We start from the raw sequence: 16,982 nt of genomic DNA, 5'->3' as shown, positions 1-16,982 counted from the left end.
CTTTCCTGCTTATGCAGGGGGTCGGACTCGATGATCTATTGAGGTCCCTTCCGACCCTAACATCTATGAATCTATGACCCAGTTTTGCTTGGGAATTTCCAGGGCATGCAGGCTGCCTACACTCTTGTGCCATAAAGCAAGCAGATGTCTACTGCAATAAAGCAGCAGAAACTATTACCACCCTTGTCACAGCCACAAACATTGGGCATTCATGGATGTCTGTTTGCTGGGCCTTTGAGCGTATATTAATTACCTTTGTAGCAATAGGGTGTGGCCCACGGTGGTCCCCCTGCTTTCCCTATGGGAGGTTAGGGGGTTATGTATTATGTTGTGTTAGGATTAATGGTAGTTTTACTAAGAGTTTAGATGATAGATATGTAAAGGATGATTGAATAGGGGTGATCTGGCCTCAAGCAGGGGGCTGGACTAGACCTCTGAAGGTCCCTTCCAGCCTGACTTCTCTATGATTCACATCCTCAGCTGGCAAAAATAGACTCAGTGCCATTAACTTCAGTGAAGACACAAAGGGCCCAGCCTGGTTCTCAAAATAAAGCTTTAGTAGGGCTTAGGGCAGATTAAGTGATGATGCCTTGAAGGCATGGCGGCTGGCTGTTCTGTTCCTATTTTGCTTGTAGACTGGCTTGCAGTCTCAGCTGTAGAGCAGCACGGCCCTGCTCATCTCAGTGAGAGCTGTTGCAACCAAGTCAGCCAGATGAGGACCTGAACCAGTGCACCTGGGCAAGCCAGGGACAAGCCTAATGCTTCTGAGAGTGCTGGTGAGAACAGTGAATGAGCAATGTCAAACAGCTCTTGCTTGTAGATTTTGGTCTTGTTTGAAGCCTTTCACCTTGCATTTTGGTGGTTGTACAGCACCTGTAGTTTAAAAGGTACTAGGGTCATAGGTGAGAGAACTTTCTCACAAAGGCAAATACTGTCGTAGGACACCCAGGTTGTAATTAGGAGTGCAGGTCAGCAGGCTCCAGCTTGACCACAGCGGGCCACAAGAGCACCTTCTTCCTGATCATATTCACCGTGGTTTTGATCAAGTAATGTTATAGCCTGTGTTGAGGAGGTGAGCAGCAAGAGTGCCAGCACTTGTAAGATATATTCCTCCTGTACCCGTCGCTGAGATGTTCTGAGACTCCCACACCTCTTAGTACTTAGGACAGGTACAGACATTATAAATACTTTTACCCATATAAGCAATCAGAAGCTGGTCTATACCCCTACCAGAACAGAAGTTCAGCACACAGACTGGCATAAAAGTGGCAGAGCCCAGTCTAAGATTTGCCCCGTCCCCGCAACCAAAGGGCAAATATGTGTCCTGTTGGCTACCAATCTAAACTATACCTCTTACAGAAAACTGCATAACCTAGCTTGATTCTGCCTCAGGCTTCTTGAATGTCTCTACCTAGCCTTATAGTCTCTGAATTTGGGTTAGATCCTCCTATTGGCTACCTGTCAGGAACGATTAGGATTTTCAGATTTAGAGATGCTAAGTTATCAGGCTGCTCATGTTTAGTAAACTGCTAAGTATCAGATTGGGGAAATATATCTAGCTACATCTGTGGATGCATTATCTGAACTGCATTATCCTTTATTTGCCAGCAATATTCAGAGTCGGAGAGTTCTAATAAAGTTTTCTGTGTGCTTACTTCCTTAGCAAAACGAATCCTCTGAGAACAGGGACTGGCAAAAGCAACTCTTAGGCCCCTGGATCTCCTGGGAAAAGGGAGGCATCAATATATTATTGCCTTGGAAAGAAGAGTGTTGCCACACCCCAAGCAGTGCTTGGGTCTTGATTGCTCATCAGTGCTTGGGTTCAGCGTATTAGTCCTCTTAGGAGAAATAGCAGCAATGTATTTATTTCTCCAGTGCCCCAGTGTGTTTTAGCTCTTTAGAAGAAGGTAGGAGGCATGGTATCCATGTGCATCAGACCTTTTGCAGTGTGGAGATTGTTACCTTTCTGATAGGATGAATTCTGAACACCTGTTCTTTCTACTTCTCAGCCTTCATAGAAATTTTGGGTCACAGGTGGCTTGGGGAGCCGTGTGCATGAATTGCTGAGTTGCCATAACATGCCATGTCGGGTATGTTTGCTTTTCTTTATGTAGATTGAGCTCCCTGACCTGGGCCCAATTTATAAGGTTCGGATATGGCATGAGAAGAAGACTCCCTTCTCTGGCTGGCATCTACACAAGGTGAGAAGACAAGCTTTCAGGCACAACCTTCCTTCCACTTCCAGTTGCAAATGACTGCTGTCCCCAAGCAGGTCATAATACAAACTGCTTAGTGTATTAATGGGTTAGCAGTAGTCTGGTAATAGAAGTCGGCAGTGTGATCTCCATTTACAGACTGCTCAGGGTGAGAGAGTCTCCGATGCAGGTGGATGCATATCCCTTAGCACAACACAGCACAGCTACACTGGGGTCACTGCAGGCATTTGTCCTACCCTGAAGAAAATAGAGGTAGCCCATGGCAGAGTTAGTGGACTAGCTATTGATCCACTGCTTCATCCTCTCACATGAAGCAGAGGTGCAGGCTTTGTTGTAGGTACCAGGAGAATGATACCCCTGCTCTTCCTTGGCTTTTCTTTGCTTCTCAGCAAGTCCTCCAGTGTAGAGCCCAGACACTTGCATTGTTCATTTGCAAGAAAACTTACCCTCTCAAACCATCCCTCCCTGAATCATAAGTGGTTATTGAGGTGCTGTGCTCAGGCCTTGACTGTGCATCAAAGGGGAGGGGGGTTGGACAGAAAAGTTCCCCTTGTTGTCCATTAAGGAAGCAGCTAGGCCATTGACTGTCCCTGCATTGAGCCCTCTCCAGTTTGTGCTCTACCAGGAGGATGATTTCCCTGATGCCAGGACTCTGAACTAAGGGAAGAGCATGCTGTGCGTGCTGGGGTGGGTGTCACAATCCCAAGGCCTCCCTACTGGCTGAAAGTCAATGTTACCCCCAGCAGTTAAAGCTCTTGGATTTTGCTTGCCATCGGACCACTCTGAGGTACATAAACTGCTCCAACCTCTACCTGAGCCTATTTAGCATATAATGAACTTTTCCAACCAGGAGATCTTACACCACCTTTCAGCTGTCCTGTGAAATACAAATGTTCATTTCCACCTGTGAGAATTTTACCGTCTTTGCACCCTCCTATGCCTGGGGAAGGGCGCGTGTGCGCAGAAGTTTGCAAGTAAAGAATTTTTTTTGCAACTATCTAGTTGGTCTAATAAAAGGGATCACCTCCCCAAGACCTCTGATTACTTTACGTTTCATATAGAGTTATTACTTCACTCTAAAGTAAGTAGTCCAGCCTCCACTGCAGGACACTGGGATTTGAGGACTGAGCTGAGTCCTCTGCTCTTTTTGAATGTGGATGTTAGATAGCAATGAGCAGGCAGGGGACCCTGATTACCCCTTGTAGCTCTTAATGTGGTGGGTAAGCCATGGAAGAATGATGATGGCCAGAAGCCAGCAGTCTTTGCGTGCGGCAGTAGGTGGCAGTGCCCTACAGCCTAGACTTGATGTGGAAGGGGTACCTTTCTCCATCCCCTCTTCCACAGACACGTATATCCCCTTTACCTGCTGCATTCCTTTAGTTTTTTTCCTGGGGCTTTCAGACACAAGTCTTTTAAGTAGCAGGATTAGCAAACACCTCCCCTGCCTATTTAGGCTGCATCATAAAGGGAAAAAAAAATCCTAACAAGGGGATGAAGTTGGAGTGTAGCGCAGTTTTGAAAGGCAACTTGCTGGAAGCCCTGTCCCTAGAGTCACGTACCTCTTGATGGAGAGGCTGCGCTGCACTCCACATCACTGAGCCATCTGGGAGAGAGACGTCTCTTGACTCGTCTCTTATTTCTCTCATTCAGCCAGCGCCACTGCTGCTCATTGGTTAGCCAGCAGGAAGATATTCATTCAGGGAAGTATCAAGCTCGTTCCCCCATGACTTCAACACTGATTACAAAGCAGTCGACCTTTACTAGCTATGAAGACTTGGAGCTTCATCCTCCCAACGGAGCAAAGCAGCCTGGTGTCGCTGCATCTTCAGACCTGCTCTGGAAGGCTTGGAAGTCTGTCTTTGTGCTTCAGAAAATATTCCGTGGTGCTTTCTCCATTATGAAAACCTGCTCTTTACAGTTTTCTTTCAGGTCTTCATAATGGAGAAAGCATTACTTTCTTAATGAGACGTGGCAAGTGCTGTCCTCTTCGACTCTGAAGATGCTGTAGAGCCACATGCAAGCTCCAGTTGAGCTATTGAGCAGTAAAGCATTGGTTGTACACACTCCTGAGCAACCATCTCTGCTTGTTCATACTCCATTCGCCTTTGTTGGCTGTTGCTTTCTCTCTTGACGGGAAGGGAGCATTGTCCTGCAGATCTCCAGCTCCTGCTTTGACAGTCAGAAGGGCCCCATTGTACCCTCCACTGCCTGCTGCAGGGCAGACAAGAATGTATCGTCCTTGTACTGACAAAAAGCAAGGCCAGTGTGAGACAGGGAGTGTGATTCTGTGGTCCCGTGGTTATGACATCCCTTGGCAAGAGAGGGGCGTGGGTTTTGGTCTCTGCTACCAAGACTTTTGTGTAAAAATCAGGAAGCCGTTGGTTTAAAAACCCCCACAAAACAAGCCCAGCAATGAGGACCGCAACCCCGGACTTCCCAGCGGCCAGGTTCAACAGGAGGGATGCTCCCCTCCAGCCCCCAGCCTAAGGTATCACTTGGTAATTAGGTATCCAGGTTGTAGCTGTATTGATCTAGAGGCAAAAGGAATCAGAACTCGTGGTAGAGGTGATATCTTTTATTAGACTAACTCGTTTTTTGCAAAAAAACCATTTCTTTAATTGCAAGCTTTCAGCCGTAAGTACCCTTCTTCAGGCATCAGAGAAAAGATTGTAAAAGTCCTCCTGGGTAGAAACAGAAGTTCATATTCCAGAGGAGAGTTGAAGGTGGTAAAATCGCCTGTTTGGAGCAGTTCATTTTCTATGCAGATTATACTCGGAGAAAAGTTGGAATAGTCTGCTTACCTGGAAGTTGTTGGGTGGCAACCAGGATGTAGTCGTATTTCCTTCTGGTCATGGTGTTTCATATTTCACAGAGGAGTAAAAAGGTGGAATGCTCTTTTGGGCAGACTATTCCAACTTTTCTCTGAGCCTAATCTGCATATTTAATGAACTGTTTCAAACAGGAGACTTCTCTGATGCCTGAATAAGGAGGGTGCTTGTGCCTGAAAGCTTGCAATTGAAGATTTTTTTTTTTTTTTTTGCAAAAATCTAGTTGGTCTAATAGAAGATATCTCCTCTACCATGAGTTCTGATCCCTACTTGGTAATTAGGGCAACCTTCTGGGAAGCAGGAGATGTGGATCCAAAACCTCCTTAAGCTGAGCTGAGCCTAGAGCCCCAGGACCCCTAAATGATTTGGCCCAAAGTGGACAGCCCCACTGCAGCTGTTCAGGAGTGAATAGGTGTTGTCAGTGCTCCTGCCAGGTACTGGCACCTCCCTTTTGAACCACCTAGATCCCACAAGTGCCTTTCTCACCGCTGTGGGTCTGACACTTCTGTCCCGAAGAGGAAGAGGTCAAACCTACCCTTGTATGTAGCCTTTGTGGCTGAGTGATGGGGGGATCTGGATTGCCGTTGCAAGGCCCGTAAGTCTCCCCATACACGGTACAGACAGCTTCAGCATCTTAAGCTGTCAGATAGGGTTCAGGGCGGCTACATTTTAGGTGTTGCGATTCCTAAAATGAGGAGGTGCCTTAGAGGTCAATTAGGATCTTATTCCCTGCATCTTTTTTGTCTAGGGCTGTAATCTTTTCAGGCCATGCGTAGCCCTTCAGACACAGCGTTTTGCCTGACTCAATAACAGAAACATCATGGGCACATATTTCATTAATGATCAATAGCTTTGAAAACAAAATTTTCCCAATTTTCCTCAAATCTCCCCCTCCTCCCCCCTGTTTGGGGAGCATGGGGGGATGGGGGGATTGGCCAAACAGCTTTGCCTGGGAAGGGGGAATGGGGAGGTTGGAGAAGGAAAGGGATGAAAAGGACTCTGATTAACAGACATTAATCTCCTTTATTCTGGATGATCTTCAGACAGCAGCTTGATAAATGCAATGTAAGAATAGGGTTTCTAATGTTTAACATGTATTCTTTCATTGTTATGACCTACCCTTCCTTCCCAGGCAAAGTGTATCAGAAACTAGGGGTGTTTTTTTTTGTCTTTACATCTGTGAACTCATGTGGTGTTTTGGTTTCATTAAGGTGACTCTGCTGAAAACGCTGACAAAAGAGAAATATACATTCAAATGCGACCGCTGGCTAGATATAAATGAAGACGACAATGAGATCGTGAGGGAGCTCCCTGCAGAGGGACCGCTGGTGACTGAAGTCATGCCATGTAAGAATGAAGAACTCTTTCTGACGGCTTGCTTAGTGACTGAATAGAAATAAGTCTTCTTTGTCTAAGAGACACACAGATAGACCTGGGCAATTCAATTAGTTGCTTTTTCTGGCTCCGGTTCTACAGTATTTTGTGTGTGCATCATTAACTGCATAACACATTAGAAATGCTAGGCTTGGTTTTGAGCAGGCTTATCTTTAGCTGGAGATGGGAAAGATGAGGCCAGAGCCTTGCTTTTCTCGGTGCATTTTAACATGCAAAGCACAAGGCTGGAATAAACAGACACGCGTGTGCATGCATGCACATCTACACACACGCGCATGCACAACGTATGCCTACTGGAAATGGGCTCTAAAACATAATCATGATTTTTCAGTTTCAAGGTTCTAGTTAAGGTTTATAATTGTGTGTATATGGGCAAAAACGCTACACAACACAGTGGGCACCTTCCCCAGTGCATGCAACAATTCATATAAGTGGTTACCATCAAGCTTTAGTGAAGGAGCCTGAAAGGACTGCTTCTATTCACAAAGGATTGCTGCCTCCTGCTTTTAGTAGCAAAGCATTCAATACCCTCTCTCCCAGGGATGTGAGAAGATTTACTTGCACATGCAGGGACACTTTCCTGGGGAGTGGATTAGCCTGGACCTGCCTGCTGGGGAGGCTTCTGCCCCTTTCTCTGCAGTATCTTGTGCTGCCTGCTGGCAGAGATGCGGTCCTGTGCTCAACAGACCATGACTCTGTTATGAAAATTCCCATGAACTCCATGATCTGTATGCAGCCGAGTTGCTCCTCTGATGATGAGGAATAATTGTAATTGCAAATGTTATTAAAATGTAAATAAACTTTTTAAAAATATATTTTTAATCAACGAAGAAGAGGTCGCTCATGTTTGAAAATGCAGGCATTTTCCTCTGAGGGAGCAACTTGTACTGGGCACCAGCAAGTCGTGATAAACCCGAGGAAGGCGTTTTGCTTCTGCTGTTCACCCAAGTGCCAAGATGGACAGTGGTTCTCAATGTTTTTAGACTTAGGGCACCTGTTGAATAATGCCAGCTCTTAGGTTTCACTCATTGTTTGACTTTGGAAAATGAATAGAGCAATTCTTCTGTTGCAAAGAGCTCAGAAGGATCACAGCAGGTTAACAGTATGGCTTCCTATTTGAAATCTCTGGGTTTATCTTGTGATGCATGTTTACACACTTTGCACTGACAACGTTGTGCGGCATCCCACCTCACCCTGGTTGAGAATCCCTGATCTAACAGGCTGCATGTAGGTGTGTAAGGATTTCTGATTCAGGCACTGCCCTAGGGAAGGGGCTGTGGGTAAACTGCACCAACCCCCAGACAGCCCCCGGAGTCATATTTTATTCCCTGTGTCCTCCTTGATCCTGGGAGGCAGCAGTGTATTGTTGGGTTTTGGCAGCCAGCAGACACATCTCTAAAGGCCCTGCTTTAATCCTATTCCTGGGAAAAATCCTACAGTCTTTGTGTATGGAAGGTCAGACTAGAAATGATCATTGCAGTCCTTTCTGGTCTTTGTGTCCATGAATCTATGAATAAGCAGTGAATCATTACCTGACTTAGCTACTTAGGCCTGTGTATTACAGGCATAGAAAATAGCCCACTTATTATTTGCAAGTTCTCTACCTTTTCCCATCCGCCTAAGGGAATAGGTGGCATGGTGGTGGCCCTCTCTGGATCCAAGGCTGTGGTAGCCTCTGTTAGAGTTTATGAGGAGTGAATTTACTGCTCGTTCCCTTGCATATGCACGTACTCTAAGTCACAGTTTGTCACTAATTGGGCACTTAGTTGCATAAGTGCCCATTGATTGACTTCATCTACATTAACATTATTTGGGAGACCTTGGCCAAATCACTTATCCCCTCTGCCTTATCTTTTCCTTTTTGTGAAACTGAGCTGAGGTCATTTTTACCTCAATGGGGCACAGAGGCTTAATTCATTCATACATATAAAACACTTAGAGATCCTCGGGTGCAAGATACTGCAGGAGTGTCTCTTACGATTGCTACTACTTCTCATGTAACACATGTGAGGATTATGGGCATTAGCTGGGCTTTATTAATATGTGTATAGATATGTGGTGTATGTGCAGACCCCTGTGGGCTGGATGAATACCAGGGATTCAGGTTTTTCATTTCCCATGGAAAAACAGAAAAAAACCATGGATTTTTCATTTTAAGAGAGAAACACACGGATTTTCCACTTTTGCAAAGAGCTCTTTGCAGGTGGGCAGAGCTCCAGCCTGCGAGGGGCTGGGGGGAGCGGGAGGAGGGCGGTCAGACAGGTGGTGCCATGTGCATATGCACGCTCACACATGCACATGGCCGCCAGGCAGCTTGGAGAGCAGCTCCTGCAGGTCAGTCTGGAGGGGGAGAGGAGGGTTGAGGCCCCCATGGGGAGGGAGGGGGTGAGCTGGGCAGGGCTGGGGCTGTGGCTGCTGCCCAGTTCAGGTGGTGCATGGGGCTTAGGGCTTGCAACTGTGTGTGGCCACAGGGCCCAGACAGGGAGTGGGACAGGGCTGTGGGAGGCTTGTCTGGGGGGTGGGGAGGGCTGGCTCCCTGCTGCTGTGTGCACTCCCATGGTGCAGGGGGGGCATGTACCCCCCAGATCGGTGCGTGGAGCAGGGGCAGGGGTAGGGACAGGTGCAGGCTGCCTGCTGCAGGCTTGGGCTTCCCATTTTGCTGCCCTCCCACCCTCCGGGGCCTCCACAGCCCTGGCACAGCAAGTCAGAGCAAGGTGGAGAAGCTCCTTGCTGCCACTGGGAGCTCTGTGCCACCCTGGCAAGGCACCCCATGCCCTCCTGGCAGCAGTGGGGGTGGCAGTGCAGAGTTGTACCCCTTGCTGCTGCTGGGCAGTCAGGGGGCACCTCACCATGGCGGCATTGAGCTTCCCCACCCAGCCCCACTATGCCCTGCTGCACCAGGTCCTGCTTGCTGGGTTGTGGAGGCCCTATGGGGAGGGCAGCAGGGCAGGGAGGCTGAGTCCAAAGCAGGCAGCCCGTCCCCACTCCCCCACACAGGATCAGCTCCTGCCATGCCACCCGTGGGGGAGGGGGAGCCGGGCTCCATCGCAGCAGCTGCTGCCTCCAACAGGCAGCAGCTGGGGCTTGGGTGCTGCTGTGGGGGGCAGGGGATGGCAGAGCCGGGTCCCTGGCTTCATAGCTCTGGTAGCTGGGGGCCCCCTCCAGCAGGGCTGGGAGGTCTGGGGGCTGTGGGTGGGGATTGAGGGGCACCAGCAGGGCTGGGGGCTTGTGGCTTAGGAGTGAGGGGTCTGGAATAGCGTCCTGATGAGCAAAGGGGGCCGGGGAAGCTCTGATTTTCCATAATAAAAAAACCAAAGTCAACTACAGGCAGTCTTTGGACTTACAATACAATTGGTTCCTGAAAACCGCATCTTAAGTCGAAACATTGTCATTCGGAAATGATTTTTCCATAGGCAGCAATGTTATAAATGGGGGATTGGTTCCTGAACCAAGGCCTGATCCCCTATTTTTACCAAAAATACCCCAGAATTTTGTACTCAATCAATTATAGATGAGGAATATGGGTACATTAATGTATTTATATTGTAAATGGCAATTATATTGATTTGGAAGGACTTCTTTGAGGTGACTTTGCTGGACTTTTTGGAGGACAATTGGCTGGAGTCTTCTCAGGAGTCTCGGCTGCTGGTTTTTCTGGAGTCTTGTCTGCTTTCTTAAAGAAAGTGTCCAAGGAAATTTGGACAGATGCTCTCCAGGGAGATGGGTGACGCAGCCAACTTGTTTGCTGGTGAAGCATCACATCGGATCAAGTGTCTCGTAAAGTCAAAACTGACCTCAGAAAGTCGAAACAGGGTGTCAATTTATAAACCTCGTAAATGCGAAATGTTGTAACGCGAAACATTGTAAGTTGAGGACTGCCTCTACCAAAATTTATAGGTCCTTAGAATTTATTTTATTATAGTGATTGAGGCACTTGTAGGCTTCCAAATTGCTTTAAAATTGTAAATATCAATAAAAGATTGAGTTCAAGTGATACCTATGTATATAGTGGCATTTCATTTTAATCATGGATTTGGGGGCTTTAATCGGAAAATTTGTGATTTTTATCAGAGAATTTGTGATTTTTAAGCAGAGAAAACCAGGATCCCCTGGCAATTACTGTGTTGCTAGCAAAAGAGTTAAATTGACCATTATTATCTTTTAATTAAATACAGACCAATAGCTGTAGACCCCTTGATGGCCTGGGCTCAGGCAGGCAATGGAGGAGACCATTCTTTTGAGGCTTACTTCTCCTAATATGAAATCTTTGCCTGTGCCTGGTGTTCAGACCAAAGGAGTGGGCAGATTCCACCTTAACGCTCGAGAGGCTTTCAGGTGGGACTTCTCCAACGAAGAGCTCAACAGCCATTTAAAAACAAGTCTTTGAGGAGATGGGGAAAAAGGTTGTAGTTTGGTCTTGAGAAGAACAGGAAGCAGAGGATGCCAACACCAAGTCCTGCCCTTGTATTTGCATGAGGCAAATGCTACGTTTAAGTTAGACTGTGTAAATGAAAGAGTAGGGATTTGAACCTGGGATTCCCAGGTTAATTGTCTAACCCAGTGCTTCTCACCCCTGTTTAGATTCAGGGCACCCTTCTGTAACCTTGAAAACCACTTCCCTAACTCTGGGACATGCTTCCTCTCTAAAGTGGTATAACGCAAGACTGTAAGTGGGAGATTGAAAGCCCCCTGCATAACCCGATGCTGCAGATTTATAATATCTAGTACAGGTGTTCAGGCTCCTCATCATCTAGGAACTTAACTTGAAGAGTCCATTTTATTTTTTAAACTCTTCCTCTGCTGCTCCTGTTTTCATGGAGGAATACATATGACTTTAGTTTGACGAGCTGTCCTCAAACACTGCATGTTCACCCAGGCCCCTGCTTCTAGGGTCTATGGCAGGGCACAGGTTGTATGGGTTGGTGCTGATGATGCACCCTAGAATCAGGCTGAATCATGGGAGTCCAAACCGAGAGAGGTGCTGGGTGCATGTGGAAAAAGGGCTTAGGGGATAGCACTCAAAACTCTGGCTCACCCCTGAAGTAACAGGGCTAAGTATGGCTTGGGTTTTCAGCAAGGGGCAGAACCATGGGATAGACTGTGTCTTTGAGAGAGTCCAAGGTACATCTATGCCCATGGGCAGATCTAGGAATTTGAGAAGTGGGGTGCAGGAGATGCCACCAGTGCTGCAGAAGTGGATGAAGCCCTTGACCCTGGCAGGCAGATTCCATGTGGCAGCAGCTGCCAAGGACTTTTCTGAGTCCCTGTAGCAGGTTTGACTCCTTCCCCCCTCAGCTCTGGGCACCCACTTCCTTTCCCTTCTATTTCCCACCTTCTCCTCTGCAGCAGAGTTTTTTCTCCTGGAGCAGAAGGGGGAACCTGCCCACTGATGCCATTGTCCCTGGCTGACCTGGGAGTAAGGGAAGTCCCAGGGCTGCTCCTGCCCCACTTGTGCTAGGGCTTCTGTGAGTGGCAGCACGAAGTACTGGGTTTTCGGGGCCAGTGGCAGCAGTAGGTGGGTCCCCCCGCTTCCAGGACCTGCTTGCTGCAGAGATCCACAGTTCCAACTGGGAGCAGATGCTGGAAGGAACCGTCCAGCACTACTGCCATTGCTGTCCCAGCCCAGCACCCTGCAGAGCTGCTCCCTTCATTTGGAGCCCTTGGGCCAGTGAGGGAAGCATAGTGGAAAGGAGGGGAGCCAGGACCCTGCTGCTGCTGCAGCCACAATGCCCAGCCCAGCCAGTGGGAGACACCCCAGGGGGCTGTGGCAGAAAGGCACAGGAAGGGAGAACCTGTCTGTTGCTGCTGCTGTCCCCAGCTGAGCCCAACACCCCATGCAGTCAATCACTGCAGCCCTCAGCTGGAGCAGGGCAGGAACAGTCCTGAGGCTTGCCCTGCCCCTGGGTCAGCTGGGGACAGAAGGTCTGGCAGGCAGACCTTTCCTTACCTGCTCCCTGTTTGGTCTCCCCAGGTGTCCCATGCCAGCCACAGGAGACCCACACACCTAGAGTGGGAATAGAAACTTTTGGCCCGTGACTGGCATTGTGGACAGGGAGTGCAACTGTGTCAGTACACTCCCCCCACCCCTGCACCCCTACCTGCTGCCCTGGATCTGTCTCTGTCCGCATCTTGGCAGCAAAATGTTAGGTTTCACTGGGAGCATCTACATGTGCGTATTAGTGTGAAGCAATAAATTGTGGAGCTTATTGCTCTGGGTGTGCTCTTTGAACATTGCTCCCCACAAATCCATGTGTTGCAGAGGGGCTGGCTGGGGCATGAGGGTGCTTCAGCACAGGGCTAGCTGGCAGGCAGCCCCAGTACACGTGTGATGCTGCTAAGTAAAAAACTCTGCAGTACGGTAGTACTTGCATTTACAAGTACTACCCCGCTGCAGAGTTAATTAGTTTACTCCAGCCTAATAGAGGCTTATGTATAGACGTGCAATGTCTCATTGTAGACACTCCCACCATTGGGGCAATAAGTCCCATTCACTGGCTTTTGCTCTCCATGTGTCAGCCCTGGTAATGTGGTGGGGACAAATGCTTGGGATAGGTGACCTCAGGGGTCACTTTATCCAACCCCCTCAGAGATGCAGGATGGTGTATTCCCAAATCATCCCAAACATATATCTTATGGCCTGTTTCTAGGCCATTCCTGTGACTGGTTGACTGATTTGCAAAGAACAGGAAAAACATACTACTGAGGAAACCTCACGCTCACCTCTATCTTTCTAAAAGGTATAGACTTGTGCATTTGGTGCATTCAACATCTCCAAGCCCTGAGGCTCTTTTTGTGAGTTTGCAAGGATATTTCCCACCTGAATTCTTTGGGAACTACAGTTTTCCCATTCCAGCAAAAGTGATTGAAGAGTTGGTCTGCAGTTTTTAACCAAAAGGATGAACAGTTGCGTGTGCTTGCTTTGATGCACAGTGTTTCTTTCCCTTTGCAGGTCTTTCTGTTATTTGTGCTTTTGGGGTCTGCCATTTTTAAAAACTGATAACCTGACTGGTGACATTAGAAATGTAAATGTCCATACATAAGCAAAATTACCTGCAGGAAGTGTGGGCTGTGAAGCTGAACACTTTCCAACTAATTGCAAATCTATGGAAAAGGCGCTAAACTTTAGGGACAATGAATTATATTGAAATTGCTTCATAATTTGTGTCTTCACAGTGATAAAATACCGAGTGACCGTCTGCACTGGAACGTTAAGCGGGAGTGGGACAGATGCCAATGTCTATGTCTGCCTCATTGGGGACCAAGGAGACACAGGGGACCGTTTCCTCCAGAACAGCATTAACACCACGAATAAATTTGAGAAAGGCAATGTAAGTTGGCACAACTGTCTCTTCAACTTGACTGAATGGGTTGATTGTTCTGTGTGATGGTTTGCTGCTTGTTGAAGCACTGTCAGCTCCATGGGACATGGGGTTCACGGGAGTTGTTCCCAGGATGGTTTAAAATATCTTTGATGTTATCTTGAGGTACATATTACACTGAGAGGTGAGAGCCACGGCAGCTGTGAAAGTTTCAGCTGCATCCCAATGCACAATTAGGATGCCTTGAGGGAATGGGGCTAAAGGAAAAGGTGAGCGTGGCAGAAGCATCTTGAGTGGTTTTAAGTCAAGGGAGGGCTAAGTGAGGAAAAGGAGGAGGAGAAAGAGATGCACTTTGTTTGGCAATAGATGGGGGGGGCTTTCATAGCATGCTTCAAGAAAGAGATGCCCATTAGGTCTCTGGCTAATGATGACTCTTGGGAAGGTGGTTTCTCAGAGAGGAGGAGCTCTAGGAAACTCCTCAGTCTGCTAAGGAGAGGGAGAGCGCCCCATGACAACTGACAGTAGCCTTAACTTGGGGAAGGGGGCTACTTGGGGCACCAGCCCTGGGTGCTGATTTAGAGGGGACATCATAATGGCAACCCCCAGTGAGCCGGTGCCACCACCACAGCCCATGTTGGGGGAGCTTGCACTAAAGGAGAAGCAGTGCATGCCGCCACTGGCTCCACAGACCGTGCAAGAAGGTAAGCATTTCCTCCCCTCGCCCCCTACTTCCACCTTGCAACACCCTGTGCATCAACATTTAAAGTTACACCTCTGAAAGCTGGTAGCTGGGCAGGAGAGGGCAGACCAGCCCAGCCTGCTGCAGATGAAAATGCGAACCAGGTCCTTCATGCGTTTAGCTTGCATTTTCCCTCTGTCCCACAAAGTTTCACACAGTTTTCACATCATCTTCATTCACACGGTTCTTTCCAGACAACGGTACAGGGTAGGTCCGTGGGCCTGCTTTGGTGCATGGAGCTGCATCTCCTGGCCCATGGGGCTTCCCATAGGTCTGGATATATGGCGGCGTGACGAATGCTGGCATCATTAATTGCAGTGGCTCTGGGAGCAATTAATGCTGCGAAAGTATGACCTGTGACTGCTTCCTTACCTCTAAATTTCCAGACCTGTGGGGAGATAACATGGCTCCATGGCCTGCAGATCAGATCTTGGTCACCCCTGGTTTAAACTGTTAGCACCTGGGACAGGATCAGACCCTGGGGTGGCCACGATGTGCCCTGGCAGCCACTTGGCTCCTGCCCCAATCCGGTTCCTTGGGTAACCTCCCGTCCCTCGGGTTCTCATTCCCTTAATTGTCAGCCAACCTCTTAAAGTGACATTAGTCTCCAGGTTTCTCTGCCCATTCCAGCTGCTTCAATCCCCATGCCCCTCCCACATATTTCTCTCCTAGTCCCCTGTGGGATGCTGTCTGTCTGCTCTCCCCAACTTCTCTAGCCTGCTTTGGCATGGACTGGGGGCACTGATCGAGTCCTCCTCCCCTCCCCTGTGTCAAAGTAACAGGGTTCAGGTCCCCTGTTACAATCCCAATTAGGCATCCTATAGAGAATTATTTGCAAAGCTGGTCACAGGATCACTCAGATCCCCATTTAGTGTTATTATAGATATGAAAAATTTCTAAGTGGAAAGATGAGAATAAAAAAAAAGCAATTTCCAAAACTGGCCCCTTACATTGCACTTGTGAAATCTGCTTCAGCACATGGGACCTGATCCTGCATTCCCAGGACTTCCAAGCTCCCACTGATATTCCTGGGACTGTCCAGTGCCCTGAAGTCAAGTTTTTCTTGTGTCCATCGAACCTGTGTTCCTGGACATAAGGCGGCATTTTCACACAGCCAAGCAAGCAGTCCTTGCAAACTGTGTGTGTTTGTTCACTTGTGCCATTTTTTTTTGCACTGCAGAGGTTTATAATCAGAATATGTTCACAAAATCATTTTGCAGACACCCTTTACAGGCTCAGTTCAGAAAAGTAGACCCAAAATATAAAGGGAAGCTTTAAAAATAAATGTGACGGGCTGTTCCAAGGGGTGCAGAATGTGTCAAATTTTTAAATTCAAGGAAAACTGCCTTTTTGAGATCAAACAGCAAGCTGAATTTTTTTTTTTTTTTTATTTTACTATTAGTCTTGAAGTATGTTTTTGTGATGTTCCAGGAAAAAAAAAAAGATGCTTGGTTCATGTCAGACAGAAAAATATGTTAAACAGATGATCACTAGGTTTTTCTTTCTTTTTTTTCCTGCTAAAAATGAGCTATACAGTAATTTGCATGGAATAAACAAGGAAAAATAGCAAAACTAAACTGGGAAATCAAATCATGCTGTAGGTGATTAATAACAGCCAGATGATATAAACTAAAATGGAAACCATTAATGCATAATTGTTCTTTTGGCAGGAGGGACAGAAAGCTGGTGAGTGAAACAGAAAGATAGAGAGGGCTTGATTCTGGCAAAACTTAGAGCTTTCCTAGTCCAAAAATGAACACCAGTTTAATTAAATCTATTTAATCCATTAATCAGTTATAAGTGCATTGAACTGAACCAGTGCAAATCTCTGACCTAGACCCCTTTTCTGCTTTTGCTTAAATGGGAAGCTTGTTGCTGCAGCTAAAACTAGGTAAAGCAAGAGTTAAGCCTATTTAAGTGCTTCTGTTTGAGGGGTCTGCCATGGTGTAGCTCCGTGGTTTCACTGGAGTTATCTGTGGATTGGAGACTTGATGAGTAGGAATAAGGCCCAGTGCTGAACCATGACTTCATTTGGTTTTCATAGAATCATAATTTTCATTGAAAATTAGGGCTAAAAAGGACCTCAGGAGGTCACCTAGTCCAGCGCCTCGCTCAAAGCAGAACCAGCCCCAACTAAATTGTTCCAACCAGGGCTTTGTCAAGTCAGGCCTTAAAAATCTCCAAGGACAGACTTCCACATTTTGGCCCAACCGTGTTGGGGCTTGAACAGTGGAGAAAGATTGATGGCTAGATCCTGCAGCTCTGCTGGATCTCACCCAAGCACTCCAATTCTGCTTTAATAGCTGAACATTTAGACATACATTTTGGTTGCCTTTTTTCTTTGAAAGGTTATGTTGTTTGTTGTTGTTATTTTAAATAAGTGCTGGAAGCAATGGTTGATACGTTCATCATGACTGAATGACTTGTAACCCTATCAGCCTGTCAGTGGGCTTACTTCCATAAGGAGGTACATCCCTGTGCTTTC

The 16,982-nt window shown here is 47.4% G+C and overlaps 1 protein-coding gene across 1 annotated transcript in view; it reads left to right on the top strand.

Annotated features, from left to right (window-relative positions):
* The window catches only part of LOXHD1 (lipoxygenase homology domains 1), a 194,840-nt gene that overhangs the window by 60,032 nt on the left and 117,826 nt on the right, over window positions 1-16,982 (top strand). Inside the window, exons 11-13 of the mRNA XM_006034862.2 lie at window positions 2,115-2,201; window positions 6,256-6,391; window positions 13,613-13,767. Of these exons, the coding sequence (XP_006034924.1) occupies window positions 2,115-2,201; window positions 6,256-6,391; window positions 13,613-13,767 (378 nt within the window). The remainder of the gene's footprint in view (window positions 1-2,114; window positions 2,202-6,255; window positions 6,392-13,612; window positions 13,768-16,982) is intronic.

The sequence above is a fragment of the Alligator sinensis genome, unplaced genomic scaffold, assembly GCF_000455745.1.
Source record: "Alligator sinensis unplaced genomic scaffold, ASM45574v1 scaffold518_2, whole genome shotgun sequence".
Lineage (NCBI taxonomy): Eukaryota > Metazoa > Chordata > Crocodylia > Alligatoridae > Alligator > Alligator sinensis.
The sequence above is the reverse complement of the archived record's forward strand: the minus strand, read 5'-3'. Positions and strand labels throughout refer to the sequence as shown.